Genomic DNA, 22,750 nt, shown 5'->3' with positions numbered 1-22,750 from the left:
ATGCTCCAAATCATTATTAATCAGAGAAATGCAAATTAAGACAACTCTGATATACCACTACACACCTGTCAGATTGGCTAGGATGACAGGGAAAGATAATGGGGAATGTTGGAGGGGATGTGGGAAAACAGGGACACTGATACATTGTTGGTGGAATTGTGAATGCATCCAGCCATTCTGGAGAGCAATTTGGAACTATGCTCAAAAAGTTATCAAAATGTGCATACCCTTTGATCCAGCAGTGTTTCTACTGGGCTTATACCCCAAAGAGATATTAAAGAAAGGAAACGGACCTGTATGTGCCAAAATGTTTGTGGCAGCCTTGTTTGTAGTGGCTAGAAGCTGGAAAATGAAAGGATGTCCATCAATTGGAGAATGATTGAGTAAATTGTGGTATATGAATGTTATGGAATATTATTGTTCTGTAAGGAATGACCAGCAGGATGAATACAGAGAGGACTGGCGAGACTTACAGGAACTGATGCTGAGTGAAATGAGCAGAACCAGGAGATCATTATATACCTCAACAACGACACTGTTTGAGGACGTATTCTGATGGAAATAGATCTCTTCGATAAAGAGAGCCTTAATTGATCAAAGATGGACAGAAGCAGCTACAACCAGAGAAAGAACACTGGGAAATGAATATAAACTGCTTGAGTTTTTGTTTTTCTTCCCGGGTTATTTATACCTTCTGAATTCAATTCTCCCTGTGCAACAAGAAAACTGTTCGGTTCTGCACACATATATTGTATCCAGGATATACTGTAACCCATTCAACTTATAAAGGACTGCTTGCCATCTGGGGGAAGGGGTGGAGGGAGGGAGGGGAAAAATCGGAACAGAAGTGAATGCAAGGGATAATGCTGTAAAAAATTACCCTGGCATGCGTTCTATCAATAAAAAGTTATTAAAAAAAAAAAAAAGAAGAGATAGAGACCAAAATAAGGGGAGATGGGGAACAAGCTAAGGGTTTTCCAGTTGGATCTGGATTTAGAAAATGACTTTAAATATAAATCATGCATCGAGCATTTAGCTATGTGATTCTGGACAAGATATTGACTCTTTCTCTATCTCAATTGTTCATCTATAAAATGAAAGTAATGGCCCCAGTGGCTCCTAAGGGTCCTTGTGGCTCTAAATCTATGATCTCATGATTAGGAAAGCACCTAATTATGAGCTTGACTTGTTAGCAATGTCAGGCAGCACACATAGTTTGCCAAGCACTTAAGCTAATTTTCCACCTTATCCCATAACAACAGAAGCAACAAAAAGTACAGCTTTTGTATTTAAAAAGCCAATATTGGCTGCATCAGGAGTTTTATACTATCTTACCTGTATTTACCTAAGGTAACAGTACCTTAGGTAAAATCTTGCATATACTTTCAGATATGGCGTATTAATTGGTTTTGCTCAAGTGTTTGTTCTTTCTTTATTGTTTTTAATCTGTTATAGGGGATAATTTGCTAGATAGGCAAGAGAGGAAGAAATATATTCAGAAATAAATGTAGTATGTAAAAATGATGTCAAAATGAAATTTTAAAAAGAAAATTAATGATACTGAAAAAAGTATCGTTATATAATACCTGAATTTTACATTGAACTTGTATTTTGAAAATGAAAAAAAAAAGACTAAATTAATGGATGTTTTAAAATAAAATTAATTTATTTTAAAGGAAGTGTACTTAGACTAAGGTGGTCTAAGTTTTTAATCGCTACCAATGTGATCTGGTGGGTATATACCAGAAGCAAAACATCCTAGAAAGAAATAAACAACATTTAAGAGGCATCTCTATCAAATCTAAACTATATCAGTAAAAGCAACTGATTCATTCATCATTTAAAATTTAATCCTGGAATCTTAGGTCAAACACTGGATCAAATGAGTGAAATATATGTGTATATGCATGCATGTATGTACATATACACAGACAAATGTGCATGCATATGTATATGTACATATGTTTATATATTTATATGTATCTTCCAATCTGCCTCTCACACTAGATCTTTTATATCCAATCAGCAATTTGCTTTTTAACCTGTATACACTTTGTCAATGGTTCTGCATTGCTAAAAAATTGTTTGCAACTCTTTTAAACTCGTCATTATGTCTGAAATCAAATTCAACATTTTACTTAGTCTTTCCTATTTCTAATAATGGAATCAGCATCATTCCAGTCACCCATGTTACAAAATTCTGAGGCATTTTTGACTTCTGTCTCTCCCCCAACATTCTTTTTTTTTCCTCCATTTTCACTGCCACTATGTTTCCTGAACTATTGCAATAGCTTCTAATTGGTCTCCTTATCTACAATCTCTGCCTTCCTCCAATACATTCTATACACTATTGCTATTTTAAACTTTTTATATTATACCTTACTCAAAAACCTTTAGTGGCTATTCATTAATCATCTTGCTAGATATTGAAAATAGAATGAAAAAAATGAAATAATCCTGGCACTCAAGACATTTACATTCTACTGTACATAGAACAGGGAGTTACAACACATACACAAGAAAATAAAAATATGTGAATTAACATAAGGTTAATGAAATTGCATGAAAAAAATACTAATAACTTGGGTGGGTTAGGAAAGGAGGAGATTTTGAAAGAAGTTAAGGATTCCATAGGGCAGAAATGAGACAAGAGCATATTCAAGACATAGCAGATATGTATAGAAAAGACACAAAGAAAGGACTTGGAATGTTATATATAGGGAAAACTATGAAGTCAATTGTGACTGGAATACAGTAGATCAAAAAAAAAAAATAACCTGAAATAAGGTGGCAAAGACAAATGAAAGCCAAATTGTATGTGGAAAAGGGTGAGAGAGAGATAATGGGGGGATGTGGATGTTAAATGACAAGCTGAAGATTTTATGTTTTCTCCTAGGTTTTAAAGTGGATAGAGTGTTAGACTTAAGGTCAGAAAGAGAGTTCAAATCCAGTCTCAAATATTTTCTAACTATATGCATTAGACAAGTTATTTCATCATGTTAAACTCAGTTTCCTCATCCATAAATTATGGATAAAATGCTGTGAGAATAAAATGAGATAAAATAAAGTTCTTTTCAAACCTTAAAGCATTAAAGTTAGCTACAATCTATTATATAATATATATAATATAATATATAATTCTAGCTATTGTCCTAAAATCAATGGAAAAACATTTTTAGAGGGAGATGGTCAAACCTGTGCTTCATAAATAAGTATTAGGAAGCACAGTGGGAACAGATAGGAGAGAGAGGAACATGGAGGTAGGAATAGTCTGTCAACTAAGTGATGCAATTGAAATATGGCCTCAGATTCTTGCTTTGTGATCCTGGGCAAGTCATTTAATCATGTTTGCCTTAATGGATAAAATAAGCTGGAGAAGGAAATCACAAACCACTCCAGTATCTTTGCCAAGAAGACCCAGAACGAGATCACAGAGAGTCACACATTCCTGAAAACAACTGAATAATTACAACAAAGCACTTGCTTTGTACCAGGCACTATGCATTGTACTTGGAATAAAAATACAAACAAAAACGATAATGTTAACCCTCAAGGAGCTTCCACTTTATAAATGGAATGGAATAAATGGAAAATTACACATAAAAGGGAGTTGAAAAGTAGAAGAGCAGAGGAAAATAACTGTAGAGAAGCATTATGTTACTAGATATTATAGCAGCAGTATAATCAAGACTTGGCAACTGGTTGGATATAGGAAAGGGAAGAAGACTTAAGTTGTAAATATGGTTTACTAGAAAGATAATGTCACCAACAAGTTTAGTTAAGTTTAGAAGCATAAGTTTGGGGAGAAATATATTGAGTTTTGTTTCAGACATATTCAATTTGGGATACTTAAGAACTATCCATGTGAAGGCTTTCTAAGTAATATGAGATTAGAGTTGAGGAGAGGTAGTAGAGGTAGATAAAGGGATCTGGGAATCTTCTACATGGAGACAATCTCTAGATCCAAAGGAAATGCTCCATTTATGAAGGAAGAGAATTTATGGATAGAAGAGAACCCAAAATAAGGCCTTGAGAGATACCTATGTTCACTGGATGGAAGGAAGAAGAAAAGGAAGAATGAGAAGAGGAAAAGGAGAAACAAGCAAAGGAGGCTGAGGAATGGTCAAAAAAGTCAAGAGAACTGCCAAGACAGAGCAATGTAATGGAGGCCAAGGGAAGATGAGCAAATATTTTTTATGTTGAATAAATATACTCACTGAGGGTAGTAAATCTTCCTCCCTCCTTAGTAATGTATTTGATCTTAAGAAATAGTCAAAACTCAACTAGAGTCAAGTCTGGTATATATGGCAAGTGATCAAGCAGGATAATATAGTTTTCCATCCAAAAACAAGGGGCCACAATAAAGGAATAAAAGCTATTTTCTCAAGTGGCTCAAAATAGTTTGAAGGCAATTTCAAAAGAGAATCTCTAAAAGTATTTTGAGCCAACAGTGGCATCTTTGGAACAAGTATAAAGTCTTTCTAACCAACGAAGAACAACATTCAGCTGGATGCATGTTTTGGCTATCAATTTTTTTTTTAAACAAAAACTCGTTTTTATGTGGTCCAGAGAATCCTATGCATTCCTGAAACCCTTTCAGAGAATTACAGATTCGAAATTAGTTTTTATTTCTGAGATGGTAAACATCTAAAAATATAAGTCACATAAGCACTGTCTTTGGACAGTTCCTCAAAAAATTCTAATAGTATAAAGATACTGAGAACACAAGTTTGAGAAGAACCATTATCATATTTCATGGTCACATTTTATTCAGTGTTCGTTATGTTTGAAAAGTGCAAAAGATTTAAAATGAGAATTTTTTATACTCACATACACCAAAAATCATCTACCTTACTTAAAAAAAAGCCTTGTACCTTGGAGTTTTGCCTGTATTGTTCTTATTTCTTCAGTTTGGTTTTGGTTGATCAAACGAAGGTTCTGATTCTCCAATTCCAGCTAAAAGTACACAATGTAATTCAGTTCTAATTGGGTAATATTTCTAAAACAAACTTCTAGATAACCATACTTAGATAACATAGGCATCTCATTACTCTCTGCCTGAATCTCAGTAAACAAAGGCAAAAAAAAAAAAAGAAAAAGAAAAAAGAAAGCTAAGCAATTATCAAGTGAAATTGATCAACACAGATTGTCAACTTAGAAAATTATGGCCTTAAAAATCTTCCTTTTTTCCCCTCAAAGCAGATTTATCTCAGTGATCCGGATAATTGCCCTAACTCTCCACCTGACTGTACTTCTATGAACACAGACATTTTAAAATTACTCACTCAAAATAGTACTAAAAGGATTTTTAACACTTAATTTATCATATAAGCTAAACATTTTCTGATATTCAGATGTGTAAAACATCAATATCATATTATATACCAAGAAGTTCTATAATTCATCTAAGTTTTATTTATAATTAACTCATTAGAACTGTGACATTTCCAATAACAATTTGTCATATATATATTCGATATTGTTATTTTTTTTAAAATGCAGGAGAAGCCATTGAAATTTAATCTCTCCTTTACAAATTTACCAAAAGACAGCAGCACCACCAACTGACCAGAATTTTACATTTCATTCAGAATCATCACATTTTTCTGGAACTTATCTCTTCAAAACAAACAAAAATGAAAGTAAATACCTCTTGTAGCTTGAATGTCACCCATTCTTTAATCTTGGCTGCTTTCTCTTCTATTATTTTGGCTTCTTGCATTCTTATTTGTTTCTGAAATCACATTAACAATTCTCCAGTGAGATGAAAACACAAATATGACAATCTAAGAAATAAAAGAAAGAACTGAAAGTGAGGAATCTTGGTTTGGATTTCTATCTGACACTAATTAGCTGACAGACTCAAATCAGCTGACCTCTCAAAGACTCATTTCTTAAATATATGAAATGGGAATAATATTTGCCCTATCTACTTTCACAGGACTGTTGTGGAAACCGTGCATGAAAAGCCACAAAATGTGAATTGTATTTTGAGCTTTCCCTTAGTGGAAGTAGAACAGTTATATATTACTGTTTATTCTGTTAGGAAGGATTTTTTTTTTTTTTTGGAGAATGTTAATAACATACTCACAATAATTTCTGGTTGATTGACTTACAAAATGTTTTTTATCAGTCATTTTAGCCAATTCTTTTGTCTTGATATGTGTATATATACATACCTGCATATATGTATATGTATACATACATATAAAATGCTTATCTATATCACACATACATACATGGTCATATAAATGCATGATACAGTTGAGATATATGTATGAATTTGAATATGTGAATGATATATACCTATATCACAATATACATTCATATATGCATGTATATGATATAGATTTGAATATATACATATATGTAGATAGATATAATGAGGGTATTTAAAGGGAATCTCCGGATTTGCTAGACAGAAGTGCCTCCCACTGGATAGAGAATGGTCCTGGTTCCTTTATGTAGGACCTGTTCTGAACCTTTCCTGAAGGACAGATACCTTGTTGAAATGACATAGCAACTTGTAACTGGTCACAAGTGATAGATAATGGATCAGAGATGATTGATCATAGAGTCAGGAGGACTTGGGGACAAAGGCTACTCCCCTAAATTTCCAGCAAAGGGCTCTTGGATGGTGGTGGGAGTTAGGGAGGAAGGGAATTTCTCTCCTTTTCTCCTCCTCAGCAGCAATGGCATACAAGCCCATGAAATAACCTTCCCTCCTCATTTCTGCCTCTTTGACTTCTCTGGTTTCCTTATAATCCCAGCTAAAATCCCATTTTCTATAGGATACCATCCTTGCTCGCCCTAAAACTGCTGCCTTTCCTCTGTTAATTATTGCCTATTTATCCTGTCTGTAGCTTGTTTATACATAATTGTTTTCATATTTTCTCCTCCAATAGATCAAGAGAAGGGTGTTCTTTTTCCTTTCTTCATATCCTCAAAAGTAAGCACATTTGGGCACACAGTGGACACTCTATTGACTAAATGACTGACATAGAAGGAGATTATAGGTTTTCTAGACTATCTTACCACCTACCAATGTGAACTTGAAGCAATCACTGACCTTTCTGGCCTCAGTTCCCTCATCTTCAAAGTGAGAAAACTGGATTAGATGGCTTCTGAATCCCTTTGAGCTCTAAATCTATGATCTTATGATTAATGTAACTGCTACCTGCTAAACTGATAAGTCACCAAAGGAGGGGAGTGGAATGTGTTTAGCTCCTAGGTGCCACATTTTAGGAAGGACATTAGTAAATAGAAATATTATTAACTGATATGGTTAGGGGAGTAGAAAATGTACCATCAGCTAAAGAAGTTTTAGTCTGGAAATTACTCAAGGGGTACATGATAGCCATTTTAAAAAGTATTTGCAGACTTGTCATGGGAAGAAGGATTAACCCAGAAACTAAAATTAAGAACATTGAATAGAAGTTGTAGAGAGGCAGATTTATTATTAATTTAGGAGGGGAAAACTTTTTTTTAACACTGAGAGCTGTACCCAAAGATGAAATGTGTTCTTTCAGGACATGAGGGAGGATAGATGGCCAGAGAAAAGCTATCTCAAGTCTAGGACTTATCTGGGTAAATACATCTAGAAGACCCAAAATATCTATGAGACAACTAAAAACCAAGAATAATCCAGAGAACAATGCAGCATCTCATCACATCCAGTCAGGGCTGAAGCAACCAGACATATATGTATGTACATATGGCCCCTCTCCCCATTTTTTTATCTCTCCTCCCCTTCTCTAGATGTGTGTGTGTGTGTGTGTGTGTGTGTGTGTGTGTGTGTGTGTGCACACAAGACTTGAAAGAAAAAAATCAAGAGGAAAACTAAGAAATACTAAGATTTAGAACCTACATTTTTTGGACAAAGGGGGAAGATAGACTGCTCAGGCTTCTGTAAGCTCTCTTCTTTGTTTATTATTTTAACCCTCAGCATGTTTCCCTGAAGTGCTTAATAATAAAACTTAGAACACAAATGAGAATTGTATCCTGCTTTCAGGGCTCAGAACAGAAGAAAATTCTTGAGTCCTTTCCTACAGGCAAAACTAGGAAACCCATATAAGGGGGACAGGAAATGGAAGTGAGCCAAGGTCGGGGTTTTCTGGTAAAAGAAAAATGGGAGTCTGTGGCACCACAAAGGCTAAAAAACAAACACAAAAAATGAATGTCAACTCTATTTTCAAATTAATCCCTTCATTACCTCCATATTGCTAAGAAAGGCAAAAAATAAGAAGAGGTAGTCAAGAAACAAGTTAAAAATAAAAACACACATAACTATTTCTAGATACAATAAGAACTTACCACAAAACTCAGAAATGAAGCCATCAAATTTGAAAGAAAAGTAAACCATTTTGGAAGTTCCTTTAAGAAACACTAGTTTTGAAAGATATTTAACAAGTAATACAGAAAAGGAGCTTTATTCTTATAAGAAATAAAAATTATTTATTCTTATATTTATTCTTTATAACTTTATTCTGATAAATAATAAAATTTTAAAGTGAGGACACTAAAAAAATTAGCATTCAAATGCTATCAATCCTTAATATGATTTTCTTTAAATATCCAATATCTGCACACACTAGCAAACAAAACTAATTTAGGCAAAACAAATGTTCACTACAGATATGTGTAACAAAAAACCTATTCTGTAACCTTTCCATTTTTATAATGGATCACAGATTTAGAGATGGAAAGAACAGCAGACCATAAGGCCATAGCTATAGAGCAAGACTAGAAGGGACAATATGTCATCTACTTCCCCTTCCCATTTTTCTGATGGAAAATTATGACCTAGAGAAGGTGAAAGGACATTTCTAAGGTCACAAGGTAATAAGTGGCAGAAAACCCAGGTTCTCTTATAACAAATCATTCATTCTTTACAAAATGTTTCCATGAGTCAGCACTTTTGGTACTATAAATTAGAAGTGAAATCCAAAACAAAGGTTTATTTCAGAAACAAACATTTCTATGAAAAAGTCTTTAATAATAAATATTTTCTTGTTTAAAAAAATAAATGTTTTCTCATTTGAAAACATACATACAATCAGAAACTCCTAAAACTTAGGAAGTTTCTCCAGGTTCAAAGTGTGTTTAGTATTACCTTAGGGCTATCCCTTATTCAAGGATAAGAAAATCCTATTTTTCCTAAAAATTTCTTTTTAACATATTTACTAATACACATAATGTGCTTTCACTGGCTGAAATTAAACCTATCATTTCTAACCCCAGTTTTCTCTCCAACATGTAAAAATGTACACAGGGTTCTCTTTTCTTGTCCTTAGTAACTATGAATAAAGAAATTCATTCATCCATACCAGGCACTGGGATGATGGAATTCTGATTGCTAACCTGTTCTTCAAGTTGGAGTTCCAAGTTCTGTATGGCATCATCCTTTTCTTGGAGTAGAGTCTCCAGATCTTGACACTTTTTATATAATCTCATCTCAGCTTCGCTTGTTTGAATATTAGCTGCTTTTAATTTCTCCTCCATAGCCTGTACCTAGGTAAGATAAAAAATAAAAGATTTTACTTGAACTTTACATCCACATATACCTTACAATAAAGGTCAGTATTGTATTATGCTTTTAATCTTTCTCTGATATGGAAATGAATAATAGCAATAAAGGCTAACATTTCTTTAGTATTTTAATATTGGCCAAGCACTTTACCTGCTATGATAATTCAATGAATCCTCTAAAAGTCCCTAATGAGACAGGTACTATCATTATTATTATTATTACACATTATTATTCCTATTTTGCACATGAAGAAAATTGAGGCACAGAGGGGATAAGTGACTTACCTAAGATCTCATGGATAAATAATATCTGTAACAGGATTTCAACTCAAGTTTTCTGATTCCAACTCCCACAATCTAACCATTATACTACCTAATTGATTAATGGTTCCCCAAACTTCAAAGATATAGGACCTCCATGTAGGCATAGATCACTCTTCCATACTTTCTCATCTATGATTCTTGGCCATATCCCTTCATAAATCCTCTACAGAAGATGCATTCAATGTGCTAGAGGATCTTCCTCTAGTTCTTTTTGCATTTTAAAAGACATCAATAAAGCACTTATGATCTGTCTGCCTCTCAGTGACTGGCCCATATCCTTTTCCAGTTGTATAAAAGGATAGTAATAAAGAAAAAAGAACTTCATGAGTTTCTACATACTTAATCATTGTGCTAAAAACTTTATAAAATGAGATGATTTTTGCAATATATATACATATATATGCTATCTTAAATATCCCTACTAGATTTCTATCTTATAAAATTTGTATGATTACTGTGGCACAGAAAGTACTAATTTTTCTACTTTCAACTTTCTATAAGGACAAAATTTATGTTTCCTTAGTATTGTTCTAATTTATTCACCATTTTATAGGACAAAAACAAAAGAAAGAAAAACATGAAAAAATGAGTAGTTTTGGGGAAAGACAACAAAATCTTGGGGGGAAATTAATGAAATAAGCAGGAACTAGGTTATATAAACAAAATAGAAGCGGGAAAGGAAAGAAGACAAAAATCCAAACATGGAAGAAACATAACAAGGTAAAAAGGAAGATAAATGCAACACCAAAGTAGAGCTTTGGCCTTAATAAAAATATCAATAAAGACTGTAGATTCCATCTGGATTTCCCAGTGTTCTATGTGATTACATTAAATAGCTTGGAGGGCCATGTATTGATTTGCTTGTAACTTGTGCCTGCCCATATCGTGTGGTCATATGTGTGTGTGCCCTCCCTTCTTGCCTAACCTGTGATTTTCATATGAGTAGATGAAAAATTTCCTATACCAATGACTTTGGGAACTACCAGAAAGATTGAGAATTCAAATAATTTGACCAGATTCATACAGCAAGATAATAATTGAATATTTTTATTTAGTATTTATTAAGCATTTACTATATTCAGAGGCAATCATTCTGCAAGTAATTTAAAAATTAGAATATTATTTCCATCCTTTTGTTTCTCACTTCCCTTTCAACATTTCAAGATAAATAAAATTCATTTTCCTCCAGTGTCAAATAATGGGGAAAAAAACCCCAAAGCTTTGGAAAATAGAGAAAGTAGAGATAGAGAAAGCTTCCCAATGCCATAAATGATTTCCGAAAAATATGGGTGAGAAAATGACAAATATAAGAGAGAAAACTAAAACACTGAGAAAATAATTCACCTTAGATGTTTATTCAAAAAGTTTATCCCAGTTAAAGGGACTGAAATGTAAAGAAAGGAAAAAAATATGCAATAACTTGGGGGGGAAAAAAGAGACATGGTAGGGAGTAAAAGCAAAGAATCCTAAATAAAGCAATAAAAAAAACTACCTAGGGAAAATAAAATGAATGAATCCCTACTCAGGGCTTAAAAATGTTTGGCAATTGGCTTCCTGAGGCTTACACAAGACAGGGAACTCAGGTTATTTTAGCTTTACAGCATGAATGCCACCTTTCATCCGTGGGCTCTCTGCAAATGTGAATTCATCTCAGAAGCCAAGGAAAAAAGTTCTATTCAAATACCTACCCATAAGGCTGTATAACTTTCATAATAAAAGAATGAAGGAAAAGAAAATTTAAGAGAGAAAAATATATTCCAGTAATGATACTGTTTATCCTGGGTTTGGACCTACAAGACATATTGAATATCATTTTGCCCAATCCCTTCACTGTATAGATAAGAAAACCCAGGTGTAGACAGATAAAGAGATTTTTCAAATGTCATAAAAGTAAATGGAATAACTATGATCTAAGTTAGGTCTTTTAAATCCAAATTCAAAGCTCGCTATATTATGTCACAATGCCCATGTTGTGAGCTCAGCAACACTCAAGTCACTACTTTTACTTTTCTACTTTCTGACAATGGGAGATACACTAAAATGCTCTCCCAGCTATACCAAAACCAAAAATGTCTAAGATGATGTGAGCCATATCCAAGGTATTCTACAACTTTGGAGGTTAAAAAAAGTGGAACTTATTCAAAGCCTTGAAATAACTAGCAGCAAAAAAAACCTTCAAAAACCAAAAACCTGATATAAATAGGCAAAGAGTAAACAGAATCAAGCCTAATCTTTGACTTGACATCTTCCAGAGAAATCTGGTTGCCAGGTAAAATTGGCGTCTTAGACAAGAAATTCACCTTTAGGAATAAACACTCCCGGTACATAAACTGTCATTAGGAATTTTGTTTGGATTTTTTTAAATGCTAGGAACAAGAATAAATTGGGAATTCCTATGCTGATCAACTCTTAATAAGCTAGTTATGAAATATGGGGCTTTTGTTCCAGTTAAGGATACAAATGAAGACTTCTTCATGCATATTTTTCAGGCCAGACCAAAGTCTTCAGAAACATAAACAATCTTTCATACCATTGCCCAGAGGAAAGAAAACCCCTGATAAGAATGATTCTCACTCTCTCAAGAAAAATAAGAAAGAGGCCATGGGCTACGGGTCACCAGGCCTGCCTCTCACAGAGATCCATACCATTCCTTGTTCCAAAAAGTTTGTATATCAGGACATTGTGAGAAACGGGGGCTCATTTTGGATATACTATCAGGATCACAGTGAGCAAAGAAAACTCAGTTCAGTTTATTTTGTATGGCAATATGAACTGCATAGTTATTTCAACAATTCAGAATCTGTGTAAAGTAAAATCATAGACAAATCCAGATTGGATGTTAAATCAATTACCAATCACCCACACATACAATATCCAGGGCAGAGAGTATAAGTCCTTTGCCTCTTGTGGCTTCTTCTGGTGCTAGCTGATGTAATGGTGGTATCTATCCTTTCAACCAATTGATTAACAAGCTATTTAAGTGCCTATTGTGCCAGGCACTGAGCTCTCACTACTTAGTTGATACTGGAACACCTGCCACCCATTCCTAGAGTTTTCTAAAACAGACTTCAAGGCCCACCATAATCCTAGATCCATTTTCCCTCTGCAGCCTGTACTAATAAAGCAAACAGTGGATTGCTTACTTTTTAATAACACACAGTCCTATTATCCTTATGAATTAACATACATAATCAAAAGTGCACTATATTTTTGAACAAAGAGTGATAAGGCACTCCCCTATGTGCAAATTGCAAAAATATGAATATAAAGACATGATTATCCCAATATGTAAACTGCATTTAATAGAGTTTTCAATTCTAGATTATTTTCTATTTATTTCAGATTCACTGAAAGTTCATTACCCATTCCAATCACATTTCAATCACTACATTTCTGGCAATTTACTCTGGAATTTATGCAAGGAGTCCAGGATACTTCTCAAGTAGGAGATAAATGAATCAAGTTTTATAAAAAACAGGTTTCTATAAAATAGGAGATAGCAGAATATGCTAAAGCAATATGGTATTCTGGGTAAGAGGACTCTTAAATTCTTATTGGGTATCATGAATGACTATAGGAAGGGAAACATAAAGCTGAAATAAAAGTGAAATGAAAAACTGAATGGGAAAATGAAAAAAAAAAGGAGAAATTAACTCCAGACATGGTCTAGGGGGCTGAGCGGAAAGAGGAGGGGCAAAAAAAAAATACAGTCAGGGTATACCTGGGATGTTAGTAGCTCTGAAATAATGATAATGAAAATGCATCACCCCTTTGGTAGTTTGCCTAGGATTAATCTTGTCTGATATTAACCTGATATCCAAATATACCAAATGGGAAGCTTAATGGTGCGTCTGTGACTTTGGCTACTCTAGTATAAATTTCTCATTACGACCTCCATGTTTCTCCTAACACTCCTGTTAACAAGAAGGCTCTAGAGGGGAAAGTGAGGCAGAAGATCTCACCCAGCCCTCCTTCACTGAAATCCAATTCAGTTGCATGTTGGGGACAAACAACCATCTCTGTGAATAGTAGGAGGAACTACCCAAGTGAAACTGGTCAGTTGGACAACACAAGAGATTTTCCTTTCTTCTATTTTTTTCTTTCTCTTCCCTTCCTTCTGTCTACAAAGGGTATTGTAACCTCACGTATATGTATTCTGTCCAAAGCAATGTAAACTTTGATCTCTGAAATCTCAAAAGATACCTTGTCTCTCCAACTGCTGCATCTATGGGATGAAGAAGAGAAATCAAACATAAAGTTTCCAATTCTCATCTAGAAATGGAATACAAATAATCTTTAAGTCCAAATTGTGTCATAAACTGACTTAAAAGTATGTAATATTATTTATCATATTAAAAGTTCTAAAATAAATTTATTTAAGATTATTTCTAAAAAGTTTTGAATAAATACAAAGTTAAATTATTATTCAGTTGTTTTATAAACAGCTGCTACTTGCCACTGTTCTTCTGTGCTCCTGAGGTAATAATGTTAAGCAAAACAGAACTCTCACCAAGAGATAAGCAAAACTCTTCATATCTAGACTGAGCTTTGGAGAGCTTTTATCTGTTGTGCAATATATTGCAATGCAAAGAAAAATAAAAGTAAAATCTCCCCTCTACCCCCAAACTCCTCTGCCCAGCAAGAAGATGAAAGAATACATTCTTAAGATTTATTTCTCGGATTCAACTCTGGAAATTCTTCTCAAATCAAATCAAATGTATGAAAGTGATAGCAGTCAATCATCCTGTGGGGACCCCACCTGGGAGTTCAAATGTCCATTTGGGGGAGGAAGGTCAGATTAGGTGCTATTTTTACATTGGTTAACTTCTGCTAAAGCCATCACCTGAGGATATTAGGAAAAGGAATTTTTTTCTCCAGCATTCAAGGTTTTCCACCACTTTTCCTTCTCTGGAAGGAGATCTTTCTCCCTGTTCTCCACTATAGATTAGCATTGCACATATTTACTACATTATGAGAAGAACTGATTGTACAAGTTGTGAGTTATAAAAAACAAAGGTGACTTACAGAGACTCTTTCATGTTGCTCAGTTCAGGATTAAATCATTAAACAATAGCACCTTCAAGTTTTCCCTGTTTTTACTCTTTGTTGTTGGCTATTATTGTCCTCTCCTTCTAGAGCTACTAGGTCATTGTTGTTCTTGATTTACACCCTACTTCCACATCCTTAGGACTCTCTCTGCATCCTAGCTTTGTAGAAGAGCATGCTCTCATTCTTTCAGTCTAGGCTTCAGGTTGACTTGCTGGGACTAAAGCAAAGTTTTGGGTCACTACCCTATATGAAGTTACGTAACTGAAAGTGGGGGTTGTGAAAAATTTGGCAACAGTAAAACAAACCAAAAAAAAGAGTGCTCTACATCCTGCAGTATCAAATATTCCAGCAAGACTTAATTATTTATGTAAAAATAAACAAGCATATTCATTTCATGAATATGCAAATATGGTTTCATCTTTAATAAATAGCAAAAGTATATTTATACCAAAGAACTGTTTTAAAATAAATTTCTTTATGATTTATTACCAGTAAATGTTTGATTTGTATACCTACTTTCTATACATATATATTTTGTGTCATGTAAAAATTTCTTGGGTGAAAAGGGGTCATGGGTGGAAAAAAGTTTAAGAAATCCCAGACTAAAGAATGAAACTCATTTTCATGGCAATCATCTGACCTGCCAGCTGAGCTGGTGTTTTCAGGGCTCTGTCCTTTGAAAGTTTCTGGGCAAAGCTTCCATTTTGGTTTGCCTCTTCTATTCTTCATTCTCTCATGTAATTTTTTTTTTTTATTCTGAGCCAAATGATTTGCCCAAGGTCACACAGCTAGGAAGTGTTAAGTGTCTAAGGTCAAACTTGAACTCAGGTTCTCCTGACTTCAGGTCCCACTCATATAGTTTTTTACATTTATTACTGAATGGTCCTTGAACTTTAGTCAATCAATAAACATTTATTAAGCATCTGCTAGGTGCTAGGTGCCAGGTATGATGCAAAATGCTAGAAAAGCTCACAAACTTATGGAGAAGACAAGATGCAAACAATTCTGTATAAACAAGATGTAGACAGTATAAATAGGAGATAATCAGTAAAGGAAAAGCATTAGCATTAAGGGTGTTTGGAAAAGCCTTTTTATAGAAGGTTGGATTTTGAGACTTCAGGAAAGCCAGAGGCAAATTTGAGGAGAGAATAAATTCCATGCGTGGGGGATAGGTAATGAAAATAAGTTGTGTGGAGTGTCTTGTGAGAGGAATAGCAAGAAAGCCACTATTTCAAATTTCTTTCTATTCTTCTAATCCTTCCACTCAATCTGAATCCTCATACGCCCCTTTTTCTAAACTTCACCATTGGCATAGACTCACCTCCCCAAAATGATCCTAGCAAGGGTCACCATAATCCCTTTTTAGTAAGCCATGGGACTTAGTGTTTATCGAATTGAATTAAATTCTACCAAACAAAAAATACATAAGTCATCCAGATAGCAAATGGCGAGAGGGGATTCAAGAAAAGAAACTTTTTGACCAGTAATATTCAGATTATCTTGAGTCATGTATGGTTCCATCCCTGTAGTTCTTCAGAATAACCACTAATTTTTGCATTCAAATATTATATTTACATTCAGTAGTCAAGCAACTCTGTGATACTAAATATTAATATAATTATTTTGGGAGAATTATATATAAAGATAGTTTTCAATATTCACTTTTATAAGATTTTGAGTTCTGTATTTTTTCCTCCTTTCTTTTCTTCCCCTCTCCCCAAGATAGCAAGCAATCTGATATAGGCTATCATATTATATAGTACATACAAAAGAGTACAATTATATTAAACATACTTATACATTCATCAGTTCAGACAATTATGAGGCACCACTACGTTAGATTAAAAATAGTCATTTGCTATACTTAGTAGTATCAAAGAGTGGTATACTAGTGATTATTTTAAAAACTAGTTCTCCAAAAAAAAAGTATGACAAACTTTTAACTTTAATTTGTATTCTTAACACTTTCTCCAACACTTTATTGTCTAGAGAATCAACAGAACATTAAATCGTGTTCAGATTTATAGCAAGGTATAAATGCTCACACTGAAAATTTATCAACTAACTCTAGTTAGTTTGAAAGTTAGTTCCACCAAACTCCTGCTTCTGTTCCTTGTGGTTAGTGACTGCCAAACTGCTAACCTTGTATATCTGACTGCTCTGGAAAGCATAGGAAAGCTCAAATAGCTCTCATTCTGATTTTGAGAGATATGTTGATCTTCCTGACCTACAATTTTAGGAAAGCCCCAGTTATGATTCATTTTATTTCCAATTCTCTGGCTATCACTTTCATTATCTTCCCTTGCTACATCTAATTTACCCTTTCTTCCACATCCATTCCAGTGTTGAATTCAGGTACCATGATCAATTCTGTTGCAATTTCTGAATGAATACACCAATATATACTCCTGTTATCCCAGTTACCACCCCTTTCTAGAGCAAAGTTCTCTTCCTTAATCCTATGTGTGTTGTCTTTTTCATTAGAAAGTAAGGTCCTTGAGGGTAGGAGCTGTTTTTGCTTCTTCTAGCATTGAGGACAGAGGACAGAGCATATAGAAGGCACTTAAGTGTTTTCTCATTCATTCATTCATTCATTCATTCATTAAATTATGAAATTTTTGCTGATCAATGAAACAGATATTTTATTCTTAAAATATCTGAAAAGTTGTCACATGAAAAAAATATTTGCTTCATTCTGCTTGACCCCTGAGGGCTTTAAGTAGTTACCTATTACTTAAATCTTTAGGAGACACTTGGATATTTGGGGTTGGGGTAGGGATTCTTTCTTACAGAAAGAATTCATGGTTCACAAAGATGCTAGATATGAAAATTTAAATAATGTCCAATTTCACTGTCAGTATCTTTGTCTTTATCACCACTTATTGTTTATTTGAGCAAGGTTGTTTTCTTGGGGCTTATATTGTAGAGCTTGTTCTCCAAGACCACTTCCAAGGCTTCATCCAACTTTTTGATTTTATGATTCTATGAATTAGTAAATTTTTATCCTTTTACCAACAAATAAACTGATATGTGTAACATTAAATGGTGATAAAGAGGGGGGAAAAGTTATAAAATCTAGAGGAGAGAAATGCTTGAAGTGATCAAGTACTAATCAAAATAGTCCATCTGAAATATTTTCCCTAAAGTACAGCCAGAGAAATGACCCAATACTAAATGTTTTCTGTCTCACAGAAACCTAATTAAATTCAAATCCCACAACAATGAATAGGCCTAAAGGTCCAGGAATGGAAGCCTTAGTAATTTTTTCTAATATAAACTTTTTGTTCCAACAAAAAAAGATATGATTACAAGAATTCTTTTCATATTAGCCTACAAAGTTCACTTTCGAGTTTCTGAATCCACTTGAGAAACGTCCAAGTTTTCTGAAGTTACGCAAAAGGATAATGGAGCTCTAACTTACATTAATTGGAAATCTAAATTTTCAACATTTAGCAGTAACCTCATAAAGATCATTATCTTTATTTTAAGTTCCACAGAACAAAAGGGAAGTGGGGAAGTGGAGAAGAACATCTTAATAAGTGGATTTGTTTTGCTTGACTATGCAAATTTGTCACTACAGCTTTTTCTTTTATCATCCTCTCCTTCCCTTCCTTCTTCCCTCCTCCCTCTTTGCCCCCCTCCTTTCTTTCTTTTTCCTTTCTTTCTTCCTTCCTTTTTTCTTTCTTTCTCACTCTCTTTTTTTTCTTTCTTCTTTTCTTTCTTTCTCTCTCTTTCTCTCTTTCTTTCTTTGTCTCTCTCCTTTCTTTCATTCTTTTTTCTTCCTTCTTTTTTCTTTTCTTTTCTTTTTCTCCCTTCCTTCCTTTCTTCCTTTCCTTCTTTCTTCCTGCTTTCCTCCCTTTTTCTTTTCTTTTTTCTTCCATCCTTTCTTTTTTCTTTCTCTTTTTCTCTCTCTTTATTTTTCTCTCTCTTTCTTTTTTCTTTTTCTTTCTATCTTTCTTTTTTTTTCTCTTTCTTTCTTTCCTTCCTCTCTTCTTCTTTTCTTTTTTTCTTTCTTCCTTTCTTCCCACCTTTCTTTTCCTCAATGAAGAAGGTGGGAAAAAGAACTAATCATTGAAAAAATACAATGTGATCAATTTTTAAAAGGAAGCAATTTAAAAACTTATTGCAATGAGAGCTAATACTAAATATAAGTGAATTTTACTATATAACTCTAATTTCAAATATTCTCTCCTTATTAAAAGTTCCAGGTACCTTTGTGAAGATGTTTCACTTTCTGACTCATCTCACCTTATGGTATCAAACTGCTGGTAGGCCTCTCCGTGGCTAACTAGTCAATGAATCTGTTACTATAAAGCAGCTAACATGGAATCATCCAGTCTTTGTTTGAAACCTCTAATGAGGGCCAATTTTTACTTCTTGAGACAATCTCTTCCAAAGTTTGCCTCCAGAGATAAGCAAATATCTCATTTACAGAGGAGGAAATGGTAGAAAATCAGTTTTCTTCTGTAGACTAAACATTCCCAGTTTCTCTAGGACTCATAAGACAAGATGTTAGGGCCCTTCAGCTTCATGATTGCCTGTTTCTGCCTGTCCTTCTGCTTATCAATGTCCTTCCTAAAAAAATTTGCCCAGAACAGAACAGGGATCTCTAGATGGTTCTTACCAGAATTAAGTAAAATAGGAATAGGGCCATCTTAGTTCTGGAAATTACATCTCTCATACATAGCTTATTTAACAGCAGGCAGCAAGGTAGCACAGAAAGAGACTTGAAATCTGCAAGACCTGGATCCAAATTCTATCTCAGATACTTTTTAGTTTGGATAAATCACAAATTCTCTGCCTCAGTTTCATCATCTGTAAAATAGGATCTACCTCCCAGGATTATTATGAGGAGCAAATGACATAATACATGTAAAGGGCTCTGCAAACCTTAAAGTACTATGTCAATGCAGTTATTATTATTATTATTATTATTATGTTAATAATAATAATATGAAGCAGCTAGGTAATATAGTCAGTAGATCTTTGGGCCCAGAATCAAGAAGATCCAAGTTCAAATTTGACCTCAGCCATTTGCTCGCTGTGTGATCCTGGGCAAGTGTCAATTACTCTGTTAATCTCAATTTCTTTATCTATAAAATGAGGGTAATAATAGTAGTTACTTTACAGGGTTTTTGTGATGATGAAATGAGATATTAATTATAAAGTGCTTAGTACTGTTTTTGAGCCATAGTAAGCACATATAGTACTTAAATGTCATTATTATTACTATTATGCTATTGTCATATTTAATAAGTGAATAAAAAGGCAATTTTAGGTTCAGATAAGAATCTTATAGTTCAGTATCATGAATGTCACTCCCAATCTTTTTCAGGAAAATTGATGTCTAACCAAGCTTTTGAAGCCACAAGTTAGCGTTTACATTTGCCCCTTAAATTTTCTTCAACCTTCTGGTAATAATAACTAATAGCAACTAGCATTTACACATATAATTAGCCTCCTACATTCCAAGTTCTCCTTTTTATCCTCATAACAATCCCGGGAAGTAAATGCTTTTATTATCCCCATTTTATAGATAAAGAAACTGAGACAAACAGAAAACAAGCAAATGCCTCTTTCACATAGGAGCCCTTGAAATGCTAGAAAATCACTTTTCCTCTGCAGACTAAACATTCCCAGTTTCTCTAGGACTCATAAGATGTTAAGGCCTTTCAGCTTCAAGATTGCCTCATCCTACACAATAAGCAGTGTCTTAGTCTGGTGGCTCAATGGATAGAGCACCAGGCCTGGAGTCAGGAAGACTTGAGTTCAAATGTGGTCTCCAAAACTTACTAGCTATGTGAACTTGAGCAAGTCACTTGATCCTATTTGCCTCAGTTTCTTCATCTGTAAAGTGAGCTGGAAAAGGAAATGACAAACTATTCCAGTATGATTGCCAAGAAAACCCCAAATGGGGTCATGAAGGGTCAAATGAAACATAATTGATTCCCAAACTAGGAAGGAAAAAGTAGAAAAAGAAAAGTTGTTTCCTTTGAAACATCTGAACAACTTCCTGACTTTAAGTGCAGTGCTCTAATGAATCACCTAGCTGTCTTAAGTGTTGAGATTTCTTTTTGAATCCTGAATCTGCCCTTCCAAGTGACAGCCATTCTTCTCAACTTTTTGTCCTCAGCAAATCTGCTAAGCATATTACCAATGCCTTTCTTCAAGTCACTGATAAAAATGTTCATTAATTCAGTGCCAACTTTATAACTTCAAGATCAGGGCATTCCATTAAAGACTTCCAGGCACACTGACAATGTTCATATAATAATTCTTGGTGTTACCTACTTAATTATTTCTGAATTCAAACAGTACTCACATGCATTGCAAATGCTTTGCAAACCTCAAAGCACTATATAAATGCTAGTTATTATTATTTTTATTACATAATTTGGTACAATATCTGCTAATTTTTAATTTTTCTCTCTTCTTATTGATAACTTCTCACTTTTCATTTTGTTAATTTGGATTTAATTTTTTTTTAAAGTAAAAATTTTTTTAATGATCAAATTGTTTATTTGTTCTCAATTTGTTCTCAATAATACTATTGTTCTAATTATACTATAATAAAATGGTTCCTGTCTCAAGTTTAGAACACAGGAGCTAATCCTTCATTTCATGTTAGGCTTTTTATTTCTAATGCCTCTTAAACTTTTACTACTAAAACTTGTGCTGGTTGGCCTGGAATTATCTTGGCAAATGTTCCTGCATAGTGTTCTGCAGAAGAAATCTTTCAAAGAAGAAACAAGCAATTAGTGTTGCGTTTCAGGTTAGCCTTTCTTCCTAAAACAGATTCTAAAAGAAAACAGACTCTAACATTCAACTTAGGCAGACCACAAGGCCACAAAATATTGTATTTTAACCATCAACTGAATCTACTTGGGTGGTTAAATCACAAATCTTTGTTCCCCCTCCCCCCCAGGTGTTTCCTTTCTTACAATTACAGGTTTAAAGTAGGAAGGGGCCACAGACACTATCTAGTTCAGTCTCTTCATTTCATAAATGAAGAAAATGAAGTGTAGGGACTATGGCTAAAGTCATACAAGCAGAGTTGGAATTTGAATTGAGACCCTTTAGCCCCAATCCAGAATTCTTTCTACTACTTTACACTGAATAGATGTTTAATAAATACCTACTCATTAGATAGTGATTTTGATTTGATGTTTGATAGAATGTCCTTTCTCAACTGTAAAATGGAGATAATAATAACACCTATTTCTTAGAGTTGTTGTGAGGAACAAAATTAAAAGGTGTAAAAATCTTAAAGCACTATGTAAATGCTAGCTATTATTGTTGCTATATAATTTGGTACAACAATATCTGATAATTTTTTTTTAATTCTCCCCTCTTTTGTTGATAATTTCTCACTTTTCATTTTGTTAATTTGGATTTAATCTTTTTTAAAAAATCAACTCAGCTAATTGTTTATTAATATTGTTGGTCTAAATTATACTGTAATAAAAGTTGAGAGATAGACAGATAAAAAATAGAAGGGAGAGCAAAAAAGAGAGAGAGAGAAAAGGAGATTAGAGAAAGAGAATAGGGAGAGAGAGAGAAAAGAAAATGAAAGAGAAGGAGAGACATTCAGAGACAGAGGCAGAGACAAGGAAGGAGGGAAAAACATGGCAGGCAGGAAAATGTGTACCATTGTTTAAAGTGGAGGTAAAGGGATATACTTAATCCATCAATATTTTCTCAACTAATGATTTATGATGGCATAAATTTGTAAGATGATCTGAGAAGTCCTGGAGCTAAAAGTTCAATCCATGGCCATAAAACAGAAAGAATGATGCTAATTGAATAGTTTTTCAAGACCTGTATCTTCCACTCAGACTTCATTAGCGAC

General features: G+C 34.0%; 1 protein-coding gene across 1 annotated transcript in view; it reads right to left on the bottom strand.

The window, feature by feature from the left end:
• Nucleotides 1–22,750, bottom strand: part of PLEKHH2 (pleckstrin homology, MyTH4 and FERM domain containing H2) — a 103,836-nt gene that overhangs the window by 62,515 nt on the left and 18,571 nt on the right. The window contains exons 3-6 of the mRNA XM_051973563.1: nucleotides 14,048–14,077; nucleotides 9,361–9,510; nucleotides 5,651–5,734; nucleotides 4,875–4,956 (exon numbers count right to left, since the gene is read on the bottom strand). Coding sequence (XP_051829523.1) covers nucleotides 4,875–4,956; nucleotides 5,651–5,734; nucleotides 9,361–9,510; nucleotides 14,048–14,077 — 346 coding nt within the window. The remainder of the gene's footprint in view (nucleotides 1–4,874; nucleotides 4,957–5,650; nucleotides 5,735–9,360; nucleotides 9,511–14,047; nucleotides 14,078–22,750) is intronic.

The sequence above is a fragment of the Antechinus flavipes genome, chromosome 2, assembly GCF_016432865.1.
Source record: "Antechinus flavipes isolate AdamAnt ecotype Samford, QLD, Australia chromosome 2, AdamAnt_v2, whole genome shotgun sequence".
Classification (NCBI taxonomy): Eukaryota; Metazoa; Chordata; class Mammalia; order Dasyuromorphia; family Dasyuridae; genus Antechinus; species Antechinus flavipes.
This window is presented reverse-complemented; position numbering and strand designations above follow the sequence as displayed.